Genomic DNA, 12139 nt, shown 5'->3' on the forward strand with positions numbered 1-12139 from the left:
ACATAAAATCGTTTTGCAAACTGCATGGAATGGAGAGAGTATATTTTGCTCGTGGTATTCATGCCTGTCCGTGATAGGCAGCATTTTTCCTTTCAAATCCGATCCACATTTATTACTCTACTGATTTATTACAAGCGCGCATAGTTGTACTGTACTATGTACCGAGTGGGAATATCACGTCGTCCTACCTGAGTTTATTCGCTTGCCAGCTGAGCTTCCAAGCGGTTGAGCAACCAGAGCCGTTCGTCCTCTGAGATATGTAATCCAACGTTGACGTTAGTTAGTAAATAGTGTCCTGAGTCCTGACCCATGGTAGCCAGTATGAAAAGGTCAATATCATTACGGCAGATCATCAGTAGATGTCAATTGATTATTACTACACGGTGTAAAAATAATAATCCGCACAAAGTGAGTTTAACATGATCTTCATTTTTATTTTCATTTGCAGGATTGCACAACATCACTCTCCCGATATATAGTTTTTCGGATGGTGTTTGCCAGGATTTACAGGCTTGGTTTTCGACTGACATTTGGGCTAGAAGAAAGAGCAACCCACATGAAATGCACTTTACAGGCTTGGTTTTCGACTGACATTTGGGCTAGAAGAAAGAGCAACCCGCATGAAATGCACTGACAGTGGAATAATGCATACCCAGAGTGTCATACATTGTACTTTTAAGTTGGTAAAGATGAATCATACTATGGCTTGTCCCAGAGTGGCAGATCAACCACTCATCGTCCCAACTGTCTGCGGTCTGCCAAATCGAATACTCTATCTCTATGGCATTGAACAAACACCGGACAGCTAGGTATTTTTCAGTACCTGTAAGCTGTAGATGAGGGATAGCTGCTGGCTCAAGGCCAATTCTTCTGCCACAAATGACAAGTAGCAGCAGCAGACAACAGATATCAAGTGTGACAACTGACTAAAGCGTGTCAAGTACTTCATATTCCATAAATCACAATGGCACATATCCATATGTACAATCATCTTTCACCACAGGGCCGTCTACCTTACATGGAAAGATGATGGATATAACAAGAAGCAACTCCATATACAAAATTACTATGCACCATCTGCAAACACCAACCGGACGGCTTGCAAGATGATAAATAAGACCGGCGCACGCTAAAACTAACAACCGGACAAGAGAATAAACCGCATCATCATGTTGCGGGATCTCCAGAAGAAGATTTAGGTTCCATTCATGCCACGAGCTTCGGACTATCAGCAAGACGAGCTGGGGGCTTATCAGAGCATGGAGCTGAGTAACCCAGACAGCGCCACAGCCTACTCTGTGTTTGTTTGCTGGGCGGCATACTCCTGACGTGAAGGCTGCCTGCAGCAATTATCTGAAGTGCTCCTCTAACAACGCAAGCATGTCTTCGTCGCTCGTAGAACGGTCCATTGCATACTGCAATGCTGATCTGCCATCTCGGTCTATGGCATGTGTGTCAGCTCCCCTGCAAAGAAATTGATTGGAAATAATAGGTGAGACATGTCTGTTTTTGGACTTGTGCCGCTCGCCAGATCATCCCTAATAATCTACACTTCGACAAACAAAAAAGAACAGTGGGACAGTTCTCATACTGCATCCAATAATCCTAAAACTGGTTCACGTATTAGTTTTAAATTTTTTAAAAGATGCATTATTTTTCTCTTTCAGGGTACTCTCCAAAACAGGCATCTTTTTTTCGGTTTGCTAGGCCACAATAGACTGAGAGATTCTTAAGTCCCAAATGTACAAGTTGCACTTTTCTGAATTGACTGAGACTAGAGAAAAATTCTGTTGATAGACATAGACGGACTGCATACGAAAGGCAATGATCCTTTTCACGGTCTTGAGTAAGGTCTAAAAATTGGCCATAACTTATCCACAACTCGGTACAGGTGCCCTTATTTTATGAAATTGAAACTATAAGCTCCCCTACTATTGTTTCCACACCATGAAGTGCTGCAGGTAACGTCAAATTCATTTCCCAGTCCGCAGAAACTACATCCCAGCCCTCACCGGACAACCAGGTGGTCTTCCTAGTTGGCAGACAACATATGGAGCAAGATAAAGTGCTGAAGTTGTAAGCAGCTACATACCTGGAGAGCAGCAGCTTTGCATGCAGATGTCTTCCTTTCAAAATACAGTGATGAAGGGGCATCCGACCTCTTGAATCAGACACATTTACACTAGCACCATACTGCAAAAGTAATTCAACCATCCCCACATCTGCAACACGGCATGCAAGATGAAGCAAGGAGAAACCCTCATATCTATCATCCAACTCATCTACATGTGAACTTGTGCTGGGAGGAGAAAGCGACTCTCTAGGAGAAACCTTCTCATGTGAATTGCAATCGAAAAATCTAGGGCTTCCATCAGGTGGTGAAGTTGGCTGCTCTTGTTTAAGTGCTTTTCCAAGATTCAGCAACAAACCAGAAGCCATCTGCCCATAAACCAAATTTACATTGGCGTGTGATGCCACGATGAGATTGTATACTCCTTTCTTGTCATTTGCAGTTACACTGTCCCACATCTGCTGAGCTATGTGAATCTCATCGATACTATGCCTCCATACAAATTCCTTATCAGCATACTGGAACATTTGCACCGAAAGAGCTCAACATATGACAATACGATACATGAAACTGAAGGATAGATATTGACTTTACAAAATGCATTCTAAACCAGCTGACAGGCTATATAAATTCTAGTCCATGCATTATAATGCTCACTTAGCTTCATGGGCATCTCAAACCAAGATCAATGTTAAGGAACTCATAATGCAATTAAAAAAACTTATCTGCAGATTCATAATTTATTAAACCACAAGCTTTCCTTTTCATTATATATGGAGTTAATGTAGCCACAAAAATCCTGGTGAGTTTACTATTCTACATGGATAGCATCACGGAAGTAAACTTCGATAGTTCACATATAGCATCTGTAGTATAAATGAACTGCATGAAGTGAGTTTACATAACAAGTCAAACGCGATGCAGTTTGTAGGCCACGGAAACTAAATAAAAGCACTTGAAGCAACTTTGTCAATGTGGATACAACCTATAGACAATTTTTCTGGAACTCTGAGGATGCAGCTGTAAAGAACAAAAATATTTGCAAGGTCTTAAAATGATCGGTGGATCGCACAAGTGCCATCTGGCAACTAACCGTGACGGGCAACAACTGTATTTAGGCTAAGAAATGTTCGACTTATAAACTACCATGAATCATTTTTACCCAATCATTTTCCCATCAGGATATCTGGAGACAACTTTGTCCTCAACACTTATTTGCTAATAATGGGAGAAGTGCAGAGAAGCAATTGCAAAAGGACAAATCGCAAGCACCTTGGCATGAATAAACTTCTCTTTGGCAGAGAAAGGATCCGAGTGTTTAGGCTTGGTGGTGGTTAAGTATTGTGCTGCCTGTGATCCATTAGTACTACAAGACAACAAAGTTGCAAGTTAATTTCTGAAAGAACAAAAAAAAGACTGAAGTTTTGTAAAGAAATTCATATTACCTTGTATTATCAACAGAAGAGCCATTGTTTGATGAAGGTAATGTTTCTTCCCAAACTCTGTTCACAAACATGTTGCCTAATGATTGAAAGAGATTGATTACAGATGGCTCCCAGACTCTGACATCGAGAGTCAGAGACCTTACCTGCAAATATGATGTATTTATTTGGAAGTTATGTTCAGTTAATTAGTCATTAGTGACCCTAATGATACCATCAAACACAACTTGCTAATTATGTAATCAAATTTGACTGCAAAATATGCATTGAAAATAGGCAGAGCGCAGACACTAGTAGAAGTATAGGTGGCAATGTACACAGTTACACACACATATATAGGGACACCCAAATAGAAACAATTACTTGTATCATCTTCAAAGAATGGCAGTGTCCTAAAGTTGAATCTCAGCGAGGTCTCCTAAAAAGGATGATGCATGCAAGCCAATACATCAATGACTTAAATAACAGTGCTTGCTATTTTCTGCCATTGTTGACAAAGAAAAAGATAAATTTTGCTCTATTAAGTTTACTGGTATCACATAAAATACTGCAAATCTATATTCAAACCAAAAAGGCATGCTGCCACATTGACTAAATTAAATTTGCATATAAATAATTGCGCATCTGAGAATATCCTTTTAAAAATAGCTATGAGAAAAGGGCATAACTAAAGGCTTTAGAGATTCCAGGTTGGAATTTGGGTCTATATTTTAGAGTGCAATTTTTTAAATCATATATGTAAATGATGGCTCACAAACAAATAGCAGATGCGTAACAGCTATAAGAGTAGTTTCCGGTCACAAAAGCATGTGAGATCATGCACAGGCAAGACACAAGAATGCTGTTGTAGACTTCAAGTTAAATGGAGATGCGGCAACCAATCTATGTGCAATAAGCATGAATATATATAGTAAGTTTTCTTAAATACCTTCGATATATGCACTCCTAGATTTCTGTGTACTCCAGAACACTCTATGCACAGAAGAGCACCGAGGTTTAACGACGCCCAATCAGGTTCCGCAGCACCACAATCAGCACAAATAGTATTACCATCAACCCTCCTAAGCAAGTCAATTGGTTTTTCGGGTTTGATATTGGTCCTGTGATGATGTTGTCCATTTCCAGTGTTCTTTTCCAGTGTTAAATCTTCACTTGTGGAGGTTTCCAGTTCCACTGAACTAGTATAGGAGCTACTCTCACTAGCGCTCCGATCATGGCCGCAGCTCCTAGGGCTGTGCAGACACTGAAACATAACATCATGATAAATTGAATTGAAGCACATAAATAATCCAACTGGAATCATCTAATCTAGACCATTATTAACCTGTTCTGGGGATTGTGCGTTCAGCAAAGATGCAATGACACCAGTAATTTTTTCGATCCAATCCATCTGATCTAGAGCACTCTCTGCCTGTATAAATATCAGATGATGTCACTAAAGTAGCAAACGTGTATATTCAAAATGAAAACTGTATTGTCTGCAATTTTGTGCATCTACCTGCAATGTGTAGATCTTCATGGGTGAAATAATTCTGAAGCAGAACCTCAGATCTGATTGTTCTGCATCGACTTTAATGGTTGATGTCAGCAAATTTACTGTATGCCGTGCAACAGATTTCTCATCATGTATACCATGGTAATGAGAAGAGAACAATCTGCTCAGCAACCCTGAACCATGTTCAGGGGTATTGTTGGTTCTTTGAACTTGACTAACACCCTGATAAGATCATAAGTGAAAGTTGAGGAAAGGGGCCAAGCTGAATTGTATCATACATGTACAAAATCATGCTGAATGCATGATGATTTCAAGGGAAATGTTACGAGGGGGACCTACAGCTGGCCTATTAATTTGCTTGCGATAGTAGTACAACATCCCTCGACTATCCAGAACAAAAAACCTTCTTTTCCAGTCACCTCTCAAGTTTGATGATCTCTTTGAGAGGTAACCTTGACGAATGGTCTGAACCTGAAAATTAGTACATCATATATAAACCCCGTCCTTGGAGCTATAGGACCTTCATGTATGCATGAATCTTCAATTTCCAGTCGAGAAAAGAAATGTTACCTTGCCTTTTGTGGATGACTGCATCACTGCTTCAATCATTTTATGTGAACTTCTACCGATTGTTTGTATGCCATCTACATTAGGGGAAACATTTAAACCATTCCCAGATGACCGACTATCACGCTCTATCTGTTTTTTGTACTCATGCATCCTCTCTAAAAGAGAAGCTTGTTCCTTGTTTGCTCTCTCTCTTGATTGCTGCGAATAGGCGAGAACCTGCAGGACAATCCAACCACAAGTTAGTGATAAACTGCCTTCTTGACTTCATAATATGGAATTCGTACTTTACCACTAAGTAGGATGTTGATCTCTCATTGCAAAACACAAGCATTGGCCAACTCTACTGATATTTTAGTTGCAAAACAATGTTTCCAATGTCCTTAGGTGCACAGCAATACCAGGACATAACCAACTTCGATTCAGTGTTGTCATCATGATTTCTCATTACCAACAGCAATACCAGCCTAGGCAAGCTACCAATAAGGCACACAGGGCACAAACAAATGGGAGTGCAAGCCCCATATACTCCCTCCTTTCCGGTTTATAGGGCTTATCTCAAAGTTTTAGTTTTTCCATTTTATAAGGCTCAATTTGGTTGTTCCCCATCACAGGTTCAGATTCCAAGGTGCATTAAATCATCGCATGCAAGTATTAATAGAAAATTGACCAATGCATGTACTTTATGCATGCATGCATTGCAACTAATGCATTGCTAAACATAATTTTTTGAGGAAAACAAGAGCATTAATTGGGTGCTTTTGCAAACTACAAAAAGTATTCCACCACTCACCATCTACCTTGGTTGGTGAGATTTTTGAATTGAGCCCTATAAACCAGAAAGGAGGGAGTAGAAGACAAGGCACAAGGATGGTGAAAGATGCTTCTTTTTACCAGGAAACTGTAGGAGGGAGGCCCCAACAGTAAATTTTATTGAAAGAGCATATAATTACAAGAAGAGAGAATGATGAATGATGCACTAGAATACTATGTGTGTGATTGTAGGGCGCATATCTGAAACTGCAGGGCTTTGACGCACGGATCTAAAGTGCAACAAGAGCTGGGATAGATCATAGATGGTGTGCCCAATGAAAAAAATCACACTCTCCGTGTGCCAGGATTATGTAACAGCCAAAAATCATTCATATACCAAAAAAACGACCTGAAGGGGTATTTTTTATGCGAGACCCAGGCTTTGAACCCAGGTCGGCCACCTCACTACAGGAGGCGTTACCATCGCGCTATCAACATATTCACAATTCAAACACCAAAAAAGACTAGGGAAATTGTATTAAGGAGGGAGGCATGGTTTAAGGTAACCTGATTAATATAGGGTTCCATCTGATGCAATAGTTCATATCCCTGCATGAATGGCAACAGATAAGATTAATCATTTTGTAGCAAAATATAGCATCACGAAGAGGATTTTTTTTAAAGGCGCTACTTGTTTAAAATATCGGAGGTGTGAATCCATTGTCGCACTAACAGCCTCCAAAAATTCAAATCTCTTCTTTGCCTCGATATGCGAAATTGCAGTCACCTGAAAATTCAAAGAGGTATAGGAAGCGATGGCATGATATGCATTTAAACATACATATGAAATCACAAGAGCAAAGTTAAGGCCAACATTTCACATACCAGGTTGAAACGAGCTTGCTCAAATGAAGATCTAGCACTATGGAGCTCCTGATACAGGCCAAGTGTAGGTCAGATAGAGGGGAAACACTGAATTACCTCTTATCATACAAGATTGACAGAAAGGTATTTACTTCTTCAATGGCAGTTGTTATGTCTGCTCTTGTGCCTTTCTTCAATGATAAGTATTTCTCGCGAATCTAACAAAGCAATTAGCAAGTCAATAACATATTCTCTCAAAAAATTACATAACTAGCAAAGCAAACTACTGCAAAGTTTAAAATATGGCAGAAAAAAAGACAGAAAATTAACCATAAAATAACAGTAAGGTTAGCTAAGAGAAGTGCATATATAACCATTCCAACATCAGTTAATTGACCAGAAACAATCAGAAACCGCAAACAAGTATTATTGGCTGATGAAAACTGGAAACTTGTTATATCCAAGACAAATATTGACGGCTGAAATAAAGTCCCAAGAAAATATAAAGAAAACCTTGCATCATTTTGATCACTACAAGGCAAAGGAGAATCAGAATTGCGTTGAGAATACGAAGGCATCATAATTATTATCAAAAACGTTTCCACGATAGCTTTAGAAACACACACTTCATTTTCCCTCTCTTTTTTCACATTTTGGGTAATAGACATATTGATTAACTTACCTGGTCATACACGAGGCTAGCCTTGTCAAAGCGCTTCCGGGCATCCTGGTTAAATTTATGAAGCAGGAAATTATTTCAAGGACTAGTTCTTGGTACAAACTTCTAAGATTCGGTGTTAGCAGAAAACAATAATGGTACCTTAACGTCATGCAAATCAACGTCTACAAAGTTTAGCAATCTGTCATTTAGCATATGCTCAACCTGCCAGGAAACTGAATCAGAAATATACCACCTTAGGTACACAAAGTGTGTTTGACCATGAAATGAGAGCATTTGCATTTTCACTAATGTAGCATCACATTTGATACGGATTTCCAAACAAAGCATTATATATAGAAGCTTGTAATGGTTCTTGGGGGACCAAGTTCTAACATCAAAGTCATGTAGGATGAGTAAAAAAGGAAGCAGCAAAGAATGTAGTCATTCCAATAACTAGATAAGTAATATAATAGTTATTTTCCATTAACATCATCAAGTGCATGTTGACCAAGTGATCCCTGTTTTTTTTTCTGGTAGCGATAAGATATTACAACTGCAGCTTATGCTGTTCACTGACCAAAACATCACAAGTATTGGGGAAAGACATCAGGCCAGCAATGTAACATCACACAAAATGAGCAGCAAATTTAAACCAAAATTCTAGTCAATTTGATAAGCAACGCATGCAGAATTGAAGAGTGAACATAATGCATTGTTCGAAAGCTTCAAACAATGCTTATATAACAAAAAAAAAGATGTGGTACCTGGGATCGCAGGACTTCCTTATATGTTCCTATTTCTCTCAGGGCAATTGTAAATTTGTTCATGACAGGTCCTGTAAAGAAGATGAATTGTGTATTCTTAGTCAAGGGAATGTCTACACTCAACTTCTCTCAGCCCCTATATGAGGCAAAGTTTTAAATAGCCGGCTATAGCCACGCTATAGCGGTTTGAACAGGGTTCTGCCAAATGGTATTCATGTACAATTGCAGATATAGTTACAAAATAGCAGGCTATAGCCCCGCTATAGCCATGCTATAGCTGTTTGAGCAGGGTGCCGCTATTTAAAACTATGATATGCAGAGAAACATGCAACCAGAATTCCAGATAAGCATTGTGTGGCCTCCCTATTCAATTTTCATTCTATCAATCATAAGGGCTTAGTTAGAACATGCTCAATTTGATACTCTCTTTGTAAAGTCAGAACTTAAATAAAATATAAAATAAATACCACGTAGATAGAAACAAAGGATGGCATGAGTGTAAAGACAAGAAACTGAGAGCATACAGAGAAATTTCAAAGGCAACGAAGAAAACAAAGCATAAGTGAGTGACGTTGATGAAGAAGTTTTCTCAGTCATACAAGCAGATCATTCAGTACTAAGCAAAACATATCTTCAAGTACGATATTTTTAATAGAATAAATGACATGATGAAAGATATCGAGAGAATAACATGACTCACCGCCGAAAGCAACACTGATTGGGTCATTGTGGCCTCCTCCAAATGTCTCAAGTGCGCTTGCAAATGCAATATCTCCATCATAAGCTTCACCTAGCCCTTCACTGAAACAAATCACAGGTGTGTGTATTAATTTATCTACATCTGGCACAGGCTGGGGCTGAATGCGTTTACATAGCAGTTTTATGTTATTGGGATAGTGAATTACAGTTGAAGACTTGAAGTGCTCAACCATACATGTGTCAGGTAGAGTGAACAAAAGAAAATGAATGAGATCCAAATGAAAACTCACGTATACTTGCGGCAACCTTTATGAAACTTCAAGCACCTCTCTCTTAGTACTTCAGCACTTTCTTCAAGTGATTGTATCTGTTTGTCGAAAGGTCAAGAGAAGATAAAGGGTTGGTCATGAATCAAGGGAAGTCAAAAGAGAGAGCAAGGTTTCGTTCATGAATGAGTAAAATTCATTCGTGAATGTGGTAAGCAGAACAACTAATAAGGCATTGGGGCATCCAGCACTCTACCTTTCGTACCAATCACTTGGACCCAACATCAAAAACATAAGCAGTTCCTAGTACAAATTTCTAACGAACTGGAGGACAATCAGATCTGTGCATTTCTTTGAGGCAAAGATTTTGTCTATATTTTCAGCGTATTCAAAAGTATTTCGGATGTTTCCTAATACATTAACTAAATGGTAGAATATGTTTATTCTTCCAATGGATTCAAATAAAACTACTATAGGAAGTGGTATAGGTGTATGTCAAACTGTCAAACTTTATGGGCTGACATAGACTGCACGCCTGGGAAATAAACAAAAAAAATAAATTACAGTTAATGTTAATCTAATGATGAAATGCAATTTTCCAAATAAAAGCCGCAGCTCCACCAACAAAATCGTCATGTCAACTTTGACAAAATCACACCGGTGTCAAACTAGAGCATATGTATTGAACAATCTGCACATCAATACAAAGAGTATTGTTTCCTCCAGAAGATAGGCTAACTCGAAACCATCCGCTACAGGGAAAAGAAACTGATGAACGACCATGGAAATTCGACATACGACAGTGAAATCGGCACACACATGCGCCAACCTGGTAATCCGAACCAAATTTCAACTCAATGAAGTAGATTTGCTTGCCCGATAGCATCAGAAGGATGTTTAAGACCCACGCGCTCCACGAAATTATTCTAAGCACATGGCCGCGCATATTAAAATCAGTGAGATGCGGCGATAGAAACACACGCAGCAAAACCAGCTTCACGCGACAATAAAGACATGCAGAGCCCAAATCACGGGTAAGAGAACAGCTTTACTCGCGCATTCACCAGAAACTGAAGGGAAAAAAACAAGAAGGCGAGCACCACTCCAACAACTCAATCAAATCAAAGATAGAGCATGCATTCCCCCGACCCGTTCGCGGCAACGCCGAGCTGCCAATGGCATAGACATGAAACTCTCGGAGGACACGCGACACCCGTTGTCCCGGCATCCCAGAGAACGAGATCCACCCGGCTCACCTGCGTCCGGAACATGGGCGAGTCATCGAGCCTGGCGAAATACATGGCTGCCGGCCTGCCTGCATGCAACCGCCGCCGCTGCTGTTCCCCACCGTCCGAGCACCTCCTACCTCCTCATCCACGCCGCCAATGCCGCTGCCTCGAACCCTAGCCTGAGCTCGGCCCTGTCGTGCGCACGCCCACCTCCTCGTAGCCGCGCCCGCCTGGCCACCGCCGGGAGCCGCCGCCGCGTCGACGCCAGGGGGGGAGGAAAGAGGAGGGGAGGGGAGCGCGTGCGCCACGAGAGTAGCCGGGATTAGCGAAATGGCGGCGATTTGGGTGGGGGAGAGGGAGGGAGGGGAAGAGGGGGGAGGGAATTGGTCGGGTGGCTCGGCAAGAAGAGAGGGAACGAGGAGGGAATAGGAAGGGAGTGAGTGGAAATAACGGTGCGCTTTTCCTTTAAACTTTTTCTATTTTATTACTGTATTAATCTCTTCTCTCTCCCTCTCTCTCTCCTACTTCGCCAGAGAGAGAGAGAGGTGAGGTGGAATTCTGTTTCTTGTGATAAAATAATTGCAATAATATGATTTAGGGCCTCTTTATTTGAAATGATTTTCATGTGAATTTTGGAACCCTTAGAAAAAATATACGATTGTTTTTTCTAAGGATTCATTTGCGTTACATTTTTTCATAGAAAATTTTGTATCTACTAATCTCTTAGAAACAATGTTTTTGCTTTTTCCTATGGTGCAGTCAAACTAGCGAAAATCATGTAGTAGCCAAATAGACATAACATTACAATCTTGTGTTATTTCTATTCTTAGTTTTTAGAGTCCTGTGAATCAAGTAGGCCCTTGGGAATAGAATAGACGACGGTTCCTAAAAAGCAATTGAACGAAATTAAGGTGACATCAACTAGGAAAGGCGGTTTGCCGATTCATATTGATACGGAGAAGAGTGTGCTTAATGGATGACAAAAAACATGTACCATGACACGAGAACGTTGTAGTTTGAACGCTGCAGACATTATCATACATCAGGTTGTGTTTGGTTTGAGGTTGAGCCGAAGCTAATCTACCAAGAAATTGGGTTACTAATATTTTAGGTAAGGTATTGGTTGTTCATATTTTTAGCCAAATACTGGTAGAGATAAAATGATCCAAAAAATGGCATTCGTCCAAGAAAGAGCCAAAACTTGGTAGTGTCTTGTTTGTTAGCACACTGAATACTACACAAAATTGAAATGCGGATAATATGCGATAGATGTTGTGCAACACATGAAAGAAACAAAGATTTTCATAAGAATTGGTTGCTTCTCTTAG

At 40.1% G+C, this 12139-nt stretch overlaps 1 protein-coding gene across 1 annotated transcript; it reads right to left on the reverse strand.

The window, feature by feature from the left end:
- Nucleotides 1-914: 914 nt before the first annotated feature.
- Nucleotides 915-11196, reverse strand: LOC123152021 (ADP-ribosylation factor GTPase-activating protein AGD3). Its single transcript, XM_044571630.1, has 19 exons — nucleotides 10839-11196; nucleotides 9607-9683; nucleotides 9318-9418; nucleotides 8618-8688; nucleotides 8013-8075; nucleotides 7875-7919; nucleotides 7345-7410; nucleotides 7214-7261; nucleotides 7020-7115; nucleotides 6896-6937; nucleotides 5579-5794; nucleotides 5348-5479; nucleotides 5012-5230; nucleotides 4838-4924; nucleotides 4442-4756; nucleotides 3517-3659; nucleotides 3344-3437; nucleotides 2093-2589; nucleotides 915-1464 (listed from the first exon to the last, which is right to left on the reverse strand). Exons 1-19 carry the CDS (start codon nucleotides 10881-10883, stop codon nucleotides 1350-1352), a joined length of 2472 nt encoding a protein of 823 aa, XP_044427565.1. The 5' UTR covers nucleotides 10884-11196; the 3' UTR covers nucleotides 915-1349.
- Between the last annotated feature and the right edge of the window lie 943 nt (nucleotides 11197-12139).

This window comes from Triticum aestivum, chromosome 7A (genome assembly GCF_018294505.1).
Source record: "Triticum aestivum cultivar Chinese Spring chromosome 7A, IWGSC CS RefSeq v2.1, whole genome shotgun sequence".
NCBI lineage: Eukaryota > Viridiplantae > Streptophyta > Magnoliopsida > Poales > Poaceae > Triticum > Triticum aestivum.

Excerpts from the sequence above, each read along its gene's own strand:
- LOC123152021 (XM_044571630.1), bottom strand. The coding sequence starts at position 10,883 with ATGTATTTCGCCAGGCTCGATGACTCGCCCATGTTCCGGACGCAG. Across the intron at positions 8,689-9,317 it reads AATCAGTGTTGCTTTCGGCG|GACCTGTCATGAACAAATTT; the intron begins GTGAGTCATGTT and ends TCTTCTTTACAG. Across the intron at positions 5,795-6,895 it reads TGGAACCCTATATTAATCAG|GTTCTCGCCTATTCGCAGCA; the intron begins GTTACCTTAAAC and ends ATTGTCCTGCAG.